The sequence below is a fragment of the Molothrus ater genome, chromosome 16, assembly GCF_012460135.2.
Source record: "Molothrus ater isolate BHLD 08-10-18 breed brown headed cowbird chromosome 16, BPBGC_Mater_1.1, whole genome shotgun sequence".
NCBI lineage: Eukaryota > Metazoa > Chordata > Aves > Passeriformes > Icteridae > Molothrus > Molothrus ater.
In genome coordinates this window covers 11180546-11190228 of record NC_050493.2, presented here as the reverse complement: position 1 = coordinate 11190228, position 9683 = coordinate 11180546, and the positions used below count along the sequence as shown (strand labels likewise).

The window sequence follows — 9683 nt, the reverse complement described above, 5'->3', positions numbered from 1 at the left end:
ATGCTTTCTAAAGTCCAAATTCTCATTTGCTGCCAGCAGTCCTCTCTTTTAGCTTCTATTTAAGAAGGAAAATAGGCAAATACCTGAGTCCTGCTCCCCAATTATGTTTGTCTGTATTAGAGCTGGAACTATTCTTTTTTGAACATCTGAAAACCCTCAGCACATTGTGAATGTTACCTGAAATGACCAACTCTGGACTAAAGGGAAAAGATCTCTCCACTGAGGAATTCAGTGTTTCATTGCTAGCCAAAAACTGGAATTATCTGCTTCAATCAGGTGAAACAGGCTCTTGATATTGTTCAAGGCCTGAATGCAATTGCATGCCAGCAATGGCATTTTATGGCCATGCTTCAAAATAGCAGAAATTTAAATTGCCTCATAAACACAGCTGGAAGGGCTAAATGCCCAGGAAAACATTAAACTAGTGATGGCAGGAGAACCAGAACACACTCAGCAAACTGAAAGCCTTTGGGCCAGTGTCCTGGAAGCCAACAGGCCTCTGGAGAAAACTGCTATTCCTCCACACATCCAAGAAATGTGGAGATCATTTACTATAATCTTTTAATGCTAATCTTCCAAAATACCAAACTTTTGAATGTAGGACCCTATATCCTTCAAACACCCGAATCTTAGAGTTTCCTCCCAAATTCCATGCTCCCTTTTTTCTGTCTCTGAACACTGAACCCTCACTGAACACCAAATCCCACACTGACAGCAGATGAAGCTGGAATGGAGATCAAACCCTTCTGATAAAGCCACTGCTGGCTGAGATGCCATCCTTGCCAGCCAGGTATGACCCTGGAAGAAGGATGAGTACTGCAGGGAACTTTGGTTTTCAAATGAAACCCCCTTCCAAGCAGAGATGAGTTTGAGTGAACCCCGGGCGGGGTCATTGAGCCAGCAGGGGCATTCAGGGGGGACTGCAGAGCTGCGGTGGAGGCAGAGTGGGGCTGAGACCTGGAATTTCACAGCTCATCAGCCTCGCCTGCCTGCACCAGGCTGCTCCCCACACCCCACACGAGATCCTGGAGCAAATCAGAGGAAGGTGATGGAAACTGCCCGCCCATCCTTCCCTGGGGTCTCTCCTTCCTGAACAGAGAGGAGGGATCGGTTCTTGCTTGCTCCGAGCTGGCTCTTTGTGCACATCCCTCAGGCTGTGAGTTACTTCTTGTTTTAAATACTGATTTCCACAGGACTTAAAGTCAGCTTCATTTCCCCGTGCAAACCAGTTTATATCCATGTGTAGAGACAAGACTAAAACTTGTGAGAACATAGGGAACTCTTTGAGTGCCCCTGGACTGTGCAGTTCTGCCTGCAAATCGAGCAGTTTGCAGGAGTTTGAGTCAATCTGTTGGACAAACCCAGGCCCACCCCAGGAGAGCCCCAGGGGCTCTGCCCTTGCTCTGTTTGCTCAGGGTGACTGCAGAGAGGGAGCTCACATCACCCTGAGCCGTCCACTGTGACCCTCCTGGCTGTCACTGCAGGCCAGTTTAGAGGGCATTTTCCTGCTCTTCAGGAATTGCTACCTGGTATTTCCCCTTATGAGCTTTTTTCTGGGGCTACTCACACTGCTCTCTCCCGTATCTTCCTCTCCAACATCTGAAAAAGAGGGAAATCCCTTTCTCTAATTTATGGCAACAACAGCTGCAGGTCTGGGAGTCACAGCCCTGAAGGGGCTCTCGGGCACTTTGTGCACGGCTGGGGCCAAGAGCTGTGAGTGAGCGCTTCTATGGCAGATCAAAGGGTCTGCAGAGCTGCATAAACAACCCTAAAAATGCCTTTCCTGACCTCTGGACGCTCAGCATTCAGGCCCAGAGGGTACCCGAGCCCCTGGTGCTATCTGAGCCCTCCCAGCTGCAGGCGGAACAAGGCAGCGAAAGGAGCGAATCCAGGGCTTTATCAGCCTCAGCCCCTGTCCCTGTGCTCGGCAGCGCCAACAGATCCACAACAAACCCGGCACCCCCAGGATTCCCCGCTCTGCTGCCGACTCCTTTTGCACCTCGTGTCCTGCACATTCCCCCGGTGATGTTGTCCCATCCCTGCCGGGTGGAGCCGCGATTGCTCCGAGTTGTGCTTGCCAGGCTCTCACCGTGTGAGCCGTCATTACTGCCTCCTACCCCTGCCTCCTGCAGGCTCCTGCCTGGGCTCACAGGCACTGGATGCAATTCAAAAGCTCTTCCCTCTTTTTCCTGTTTCGCAGCGAGAGGAATTCTGCAGAAGTGTCACCCAAATGGACACCACCCAGTATTTAGTGCACCAAGATAGGAATAAGACAAAAACTTGGAGACTCCCTGTAATTTTCCCCACTAATCCCTGTCCCAGGGGAGCAGCTCTTGGCCAACACCGGATAATGTAACATTCATTATCTATCGCTGCTGACAAACTCCTTCTCTTCTCCCTTGCTTCTCACCGCTTCATCCTACCCAAATTCTCTTGACTCACCTTTTTTCTTCTCGGTGGGATCCTCATGAAACTCCATCAATGGCCTGTTAACACCTCTGCCATTCCCAACGCCCTGGTTTAGCTCCTTTGTAACAATTATAATGAGATGCACCTTTGTCCAGCCATCCTCTCCAGTCCATGTATTTACAATTTCCTTTGGTATCTTTGGCCTTATCATGGCCAATGCTTTATTTCTGATTTTTTCTCCACACCATCCTACCTATTCCCTCGGTGATTCATGCTGCTACCACTTTTCATATCACCTGCAATTCATTCAGATTTGTGAAAATTAGGGCACATCTTCCCTGGTGATATTTTCAAATCCCTTTTTGTGCTTTTTTTCTTCTCCCTGAGGGGCTGATGCTTTAACTCAGCACTACTGATCCTCCCTGTTTTGTCCTGCCCCTCCAACACCCCTTGCAAACAGACCTGTTGGGACCATCCTGCCTTGCCCAGCCATTCCTCTGCTGCTTTTCTTTGATCTCACACATTCGGGCAGTTTGTGAATCTGTGCTCCTTTTTCTCCCCAAAACTTCCCTTTTCCCCCAGAACACTCACTGACTTGTGCAAAAAGGCTGTCCCTTTTTTCTGCAAAGGACTCTTCCAGTAAATATTGATTAGTAGGAAATCAACCAGTTAATACTGCTTGAAGGGGCAGCTAGGAATAATTACCGCCTTTCCGCTGGCAGGGATACAAACACACATCTCTGTCCCTGTCCTCTTCCTCCCGCCCGCATTTATTGCGAGGATCAGCTCCTGCTAACACCTGCAAAACACACATTTTGTGGTTTCATCCTGCTCAGAGCCTCAGGCAGCGCAGTCACCCATAATAAGGATGTTTCCCAACAAAAGCCTGTCACCTACCGATGAGACAATAGTTTCACAGGACAAAACTGGTCACGATAACAACGCTGATAAGTTTGCACAACAACCCGAAGAAAGACGGATCCAAATTGCCGCTGATTGCACTGACTTAATCACACGTGAAGGTTTTTCACAGGGGCTCCAAGTGTGCTCTTCCCTTTTTTTGATTACCTGAAAAAAAAAGCTTCTTTTCTGCACAAGTAACTCTTTCAGTCCCGAGTGAACTTTGAATAGTGTTTTCTGGGGAAACATCTTTAGCTTCCCAGCACAAAGAAATGCTGGTATTTCTTTTATTAAGATGGTATTTTCTGCCTTCCACCTTCCTCATCACGAAGTGTTACAGGAGCTGACTGCTCTCCGTCCTGCAAAAACCAGTGTGAGAACTGCTAATTCCCCTCTGAGCACCCTCCGAGTGTGAGAAGCAGGAGCTACAGGAGCGCTGGCAAACCCAGGACAGGGAGAATCAGGCAGGGAAGGTTTTCTTTTGCCCTTCTCTGGCAGGTGGGCCTCAGGGAAGGTTTTCTTTTGCCCTTCTCTGGCAGGTGGGCCTCAGGGAAGGTTTTCTTTTGCCCTTCTCTGGCAGGTAGTCCGCGGGGATGGCGGCGGAGAAGCAGCGGCCGCAGGTGCCCGTGGTGATGTACGAGCCGCACCCCGAGCGGTACCCGGAGCCCTCGGCGCCGCCGCTGGGCCAGGACGGTGAGCGGGGCTGGGAGGGCATCCCGGGGGCTCCCTGGGGTTGGTTTCCAGAGTTGGCATTACATTGCAAGGGTTCTGTTGTCATTACATTGCAAGGGTTCCATATTGCTGGAGTTTCATACCTCAGTGATGCTTCTCATAGGCAGCTCCGCTGGGCATTGACTCTTCCTCATCCTCACAGCACCCAACTGGCTCCAGTTCCCACCAATCCACTCTTTTACAACACTCTTCTTATTGGCTACAGCTGTGGCCTGTTAACATCAGGCCTGCTCCTAATCTTTAGTAATTGGTTCAGCTGCAACTCTTTAGGGGATAAGATTATTACATTCTATACCACCTTCATTTACCCCTACTGTATCCCCCTACATTCCAGCTCATCACCGAGCACATCTGGGGCCCAGCCTTGCCAGGATGTGATGGGTTTAGGATGTGTCTGGTCCAACGTATAAACCCTCGGGTGGGGATAGGGTCTCCTAATAGGAACATCATTAAAATGTTCCTGTGCCTTTAAAGTTCAAAATTTTCAGCACCAACAGTTCCAACTAATGGCAATAAATATTTTTGTTGGTTCAGTTAATATTTTTTTAAAACCATGTGCTTTATTGCAGCTGTATTGCTACAATAATTTCATATTCCTAACGTGCAAGTGTTCAGCCAGCACACTCTGTATGTGGATGGGCTATGTCCTGCTTCAATTGTCATCTAGTTTTAGAGTTCTGGCCTTTTCCCTACTGTCCCTGCTGGCCAAGCTGCCCTCCCCAGGCTCCTACAGGGATGAAGAGCCCCTGCCCAGGGGGATGCAGGGGGATGCCCTGGGATATTTCAGCTCCAGGGCTGCAGGAGGTGCCAGGAGCTGCTGCTCTCCTGGGTGGGCTTTTCCTTCTGAACCCCAGGCACTGCTCTCACACCCACACAAGCACCTCACAACACTCCCCATCCTCAGTGATTGTACCTTTGTTACCTTCCTGCTGCTGAGGAAATTGTCATTTACTGGACAGAGCTGGAGAAAAAATCCAAATGGGAGATGAGGCAGTAACCAATAATGCTGGATGTGTCAGCCGTGGGCCTCTAAACCTGACTAATTTTCAGACATTTCATTTGGATCAGCTCTCTCTGTAAATATTTTTGTCCTCAAAGATCTCTCTGGCCTTTTTCTAAGCTCAGCAGAGCTTGCAAGAGGCTCTGGAGAAGGAGTCTCACTTGGAGCCACTCAGGCAAGGCACAGGCAGTGCCCACACCCAGCCCTGACTGCAGATCCTCCACTAACACACAGCAAGTGGGAGCTCACCTGTACTAAGCACATTCTTTTTTTAAATCAGAAGGAAATTATTTCAGTTTTATTTTTTTTTACAATTTTTTCCCTACAAATAACACCCCCTAAAAACTAAACAAAAAAAACAAACAGAAAACTCCTCAAAACCAAAAGCTAAACACCAGCCAACCACCACAAACTCCAAATGCCATTGCAAATCTCTACCACTTCTGGCAAGCCACTCAAGAAAATATTGCTAACGTTTTTTTCGCCTTTGCCACTATATTTTATCCCACTCTGGAAAATCCTGGTTTTATATTCCATTGTATCCCTGTGGGCTCATTCATTCCCTGGTTGCACCCACATCCTTTGTGAAAGGTTTGAGCACAGGCTGGATTTAGGGCTGCTCTGCCTTGGGGTCAGAGTTTCTCCAATGCTGTCCAGGCTTGACCAACCAAGATTTCTCTCAGATTTTGTCCTCCTGTCCCAGAGCAGCCCTGTTTGGTACCACATCCACGCCAGCTGGCTGTAAAGATTTTTACTTAGATTTATTTTGAATGTATTCATGAATGTATTTTTTTAATACAGTCATTTATTTCACCTCAGGTAGGCTGATTGCATTCTTAATTTGAAAGATTAGCAAAAGAACTGAAAAAGCTTGAGGTGTCTTAGTCACCAGCTTCCCTTCTCCCAAAGCAAAAGGAAAAAGATATTTTAACATTTTTTTTCTTTCTAGAACAGAGTGTGAGGAAATATCTTTGTTGAAAGCTGATAAAGTTTGAACTAGTAAAAAGGCTCTAAACACTAAATAAGGGTAATTACCACTGAAGGTAGAAGTGGTAATTCTACCACTAGAAGGTAGGCTGTGGGTCCTTTATCAGTGGAATCCTTAAATTAAGATTGAGTATCATGACAGTGTTATGCTGCAATGATGGAGTTGCTGCCTTTCATAAGAAATTATTTGGTTTCTCAGCTTTTATAAAAGTGAGGCCAGCAGCCACTGCAGCTCTTCTGTGGCTGCTTCCCCCTGTGCTGGACTTGGCACTCCCTGCAGGCCCCTCTTGTCTCACCCCATGGGTTTTTGGGAGCCAGAAGCTGCTGTTCCTTACACATGTCGCCCTGTTTTTCTTTGCACAGGGAGCTATGAGTATCCTTCTCCCCCACCTTACTCCTACCGAGAAACCACCATCGTGGAGGAGCCCGGTAAGGCCAGGGCTGTGCTCTGACAGGGCAGGACAGCAGGAGGGAAATGGGCTTGGTTTGAACATCCACACACAGGGCGGGACTTTGCTGACACAACCACAACCTCATAAGCTGGAAAATTTCCACAGAAATGTCAAAAGATGAGCTAAGGATAATAATACAAGGAATTCAGACTTGATTGTCCAGCATTAGCCAATCTACACAAGTACCCAAAAACCCCAAAAACAAACCAAACCAAAAAGGCCAGAAGCCAGGGCTTTCAGAACAAATAATTTTAAGGCCAATGTTCCTGTTCTAGTCACCTTTATGAAGTGGAGAAGCTCAAAGGATTTGCTGAGGAGAGGCTTTCAAGAACAGTCAGTAACACCTCATGCCGGAGGAAAGGAGACACATTTTTAAATATCCCTAAAACCAGAAGGCACTTGACTCAGACATGCTCTATCCTATCTATCTAACAGATACCTTCCCACTCCTCACATTTTGCCTCAGGCTACAGTGTGAAGTTGTACCCTAAACATGACTTAGGATCCTTAAAATGGTATTTTTTTACTGAAAACATTTCTGAAAAAAACATCCTTCGTGTATCTGCAAGGGGTGTGCCCCTCAGGGAATATGACAGTCAAGTCTAGACTGCAAAAACATGAGCTAGAGACTAAGTGAGAACAGCACCAGCAGCTGTAGCTACAAACACCTACAGCTGTTTTGTAGGTGTAAGAGTAACTGCTTTGATGACTTTCTCATAACTACTGAAAAGCTGATCCAGAAAGTTCCCCAACCTCCTTCAAATCTCTTCTTCAGGGAGAACAAGGATTTTCATTTCATTTTAAATATCAGAAGACAAACCCTCAGAGTCAGAGTACATCCACAGAGGGTGGTGGGGACACACAAAAACAGCACAGTGGTTCTTAGAAATACACCTGAAATCAACAATAATAACATGCATGCCACGTTAAGAACCCACATTCTCTGAATTTAGGCTTTTTAACTTGCAAAATATTTCCTGTGCTTCTAATTTGGCTGCTTCTCCTCTCCTCCTGAACTCAGTTTATTTGGTGCCCCAGCCTCCCATCATCGTGGCAGGGATCTTCTCCAGCAAACCAACATCCACAATCTGTCCTTCCTGCCGCCAGCACATCACCACCCAGGTCACCTACAGACTGGGCAAGCTGTCCTACCTCCTGTGCACCAGCCTGTGCATGGTTGGGTAAGTTTTCACGGTCACTGTGCAGATTCAGCACAGCAGAAGGTTAAAAATGAGTAATTAAAAATCAAAGTTCTAGTTAGTGCCTATACAGACAGTTTGCCCTTCTCCACTTGATGAGAAGCCATCCTGTCCTTTCTAGATACAGTGATCATGGCTACAGGGGATGCAAACTTGCTAAATTTATCCCAGTATGTTTCACTTTTCATAAAACAAGCAGAAATTAGTACAACACTGTCTCCTTCCCAACTGTAATTTAGAATCAGGCTCAGGAACAGACTCATGACTACGTCAGAAGCGAAGATAAATTTTTTGGAAGATATTTTAAACCTTAATAGACTTGGGAAAGAAGGGGATTCACACAGTGAAAAGGCAGACAGAACAAGGCAGGGGGAAATCACAGCTGTGGCCAGCAGGAAAGGGAAGGCAGAAATCATTCTGTGCATGTCCATCTCCCCTTTGGCTCCAGGTGCTGCTTCGGATGCTGCTTCGTCCCTCTCTTCATCAAGATCTTCAAGGATGCAGATCATTACTGCCCATACTGCCAATTTCACATTTATAGATACAAAAGACTATAGAAACAAACTTTATGCAACCAGATGCTGTAAAGCCTCTATTTCCTAATGGCATAAGATTCTGCACATAAAACTACTGCTAGGAAACTCCCAGGACTATGCTTAGGTTCTGCAGCTCCCTTGCTGGTGAACCCACCTGGTAAACTCCAGTTTAGCACCATATGGTTGGACTGGCTATAAAACAAAAAAACACTTCAAGACTAATTTGCACTATCATTTAATTTATGCTCTGTTTGATTCGCTGCCCTGTGCTGTGAAGTTTCCAGCTGGTGAGTTCTTCAGATCCTCTCAAATCTCCCACCCAGCTGGGACACAGACTCCTCTGGACCTCCCAGCCCACCACTACCCAAGGTTTGGACATGGATGTTTCAGAGAAGCTTTTACCTTCTCTGCACTGGAACTGACTGGCTGGGATTTCATTTCTCTCTGCTCTTCTCCCTGCAGGATCTACCCCTGCAGGGCTGTGGGTGGTACAGTGTAGCTGATTATTTATTAACAAAACACTAAGTTATGAGATTGTCTTTACTCTGTTATGTATGAGGTAAGAAAATAAACCTGTTATTGTTCACAAGACTGGCAAATCTGCTGTGTGCATTGCTGCCATGCCCTGTTGCACCCAGAGCAGAGATGCAGGTCACTGGGACACCCCCTTCACATTAACAAGGTACAATGCAAAAGGCAAACACACAAAGAAGAAAAATCAGCAAGCACAGCTTGAAAAAAGTCATCACAACACAAGGTCTTTATTTTACCTCTCAGCCTTCTCACTGCAGTGCATCATCTCCCAAAGCAGGATTTATTAGACTTCACCTTCACACAGAACTTCACAGTCACTTACCTTGTGCAATCAAATACCTGCAATTACAATGCCCAGGAGGTGCCCAGACCCTTCTCACCACTGACAGCAGCAGCAGCTGCTGCAGCTTATTGCTGGCTGGAAAAATAAACAGAGGAAGAGAAGAAATTCGTGCATTTCCATGTTATAACATCATCAGTGCTTTCACATTGGCACGTGGATTGCTGAGGGCAGGGGCATGCGGGGCAGCAGCACCGGGGCTGCTCCCCAACCCTGCACTACGGAAAGAGCTTAAAGAGATCCTAATCCAAACTGTGCAGGTGTGTGACCACGCTCCCCGTGCTGTGATCAGTGCCCTGTCCCTGGTGTGACCAGTGTCCCTGCAATGGCCAGTGTCCCTGTCCCTGTGCAGGGTCCCTGTGCAGGGTCCCTGTCCCTGTGCAGTGCCCCTGTCCCTGTGCAGGGTCCCTGTCCCTGTGCACTGCCCCTGTCCCTGTGCAGTGTCTCTGTGCAGTGTCCCTGTCCCTGCACAGTGTCCCTGTGCAGTGTCCCTCTGCAGTGTCCCTGTGCAGTGCCCCTGTCCCTGTGCAGTGTCCCTGTCCCTGCGCAGGGTCCCTGTGCAGTGCCCCTGTCCCTGCGCAGGGTCCCTGTGCA

The 9683-nt window shown here is 47.5% G+C and overlaps 1 protein-coding gene across 1 annotated transcript; it reads left to right on the top strand.

The window, feature by feature from the left end:
- The first annotated feature begins 3902 nt into the window (after positions 1-3902).
- LITAFD (LITAF domain containing) lies at positions 3903-8236 on the top strand. The gene is made up of 4 exons (XM_036392366.1): positions 3903-4002; positions 6392-6457; positions 7502-7661; positions 8128-8236. The coding sequence occupies exons 1-4, from the start codon at positions 3903-3905 to the stop codon at positions 8234-8236; spliced, it is 435 nt and encodes a 144-aa protein (XP_036248259.1).
- Positions 8237-9683: the final 1447 nt, after the last annotated feature.

Excerpts from the sequence above, each read along its gene's own strand:
- LITAFD (XM_036392366.1), top strand. The coding sequence starts at position 3,903 with ATGGCGGCGGAGAAGCAGCGGCCGCAGGTGCCCGTGGTGATGTACGAG. Across the intron at positions 4,003-6,391 it reads GCCGCCGCTGGGCCAGGACG|GGAGCTATGAGTATCCTTCT; the intron begins GTGAGCGGGGCT and ends TTCTTTGCACAG. Across the intron at positions 6,458-7,501 it reads CACCATCGTGGAGGAGCCCG|TTTATTTGGTGCCCCAGCCT; the intron begins GTAAGGCCAGGG and ends TCCTGAACTCAG.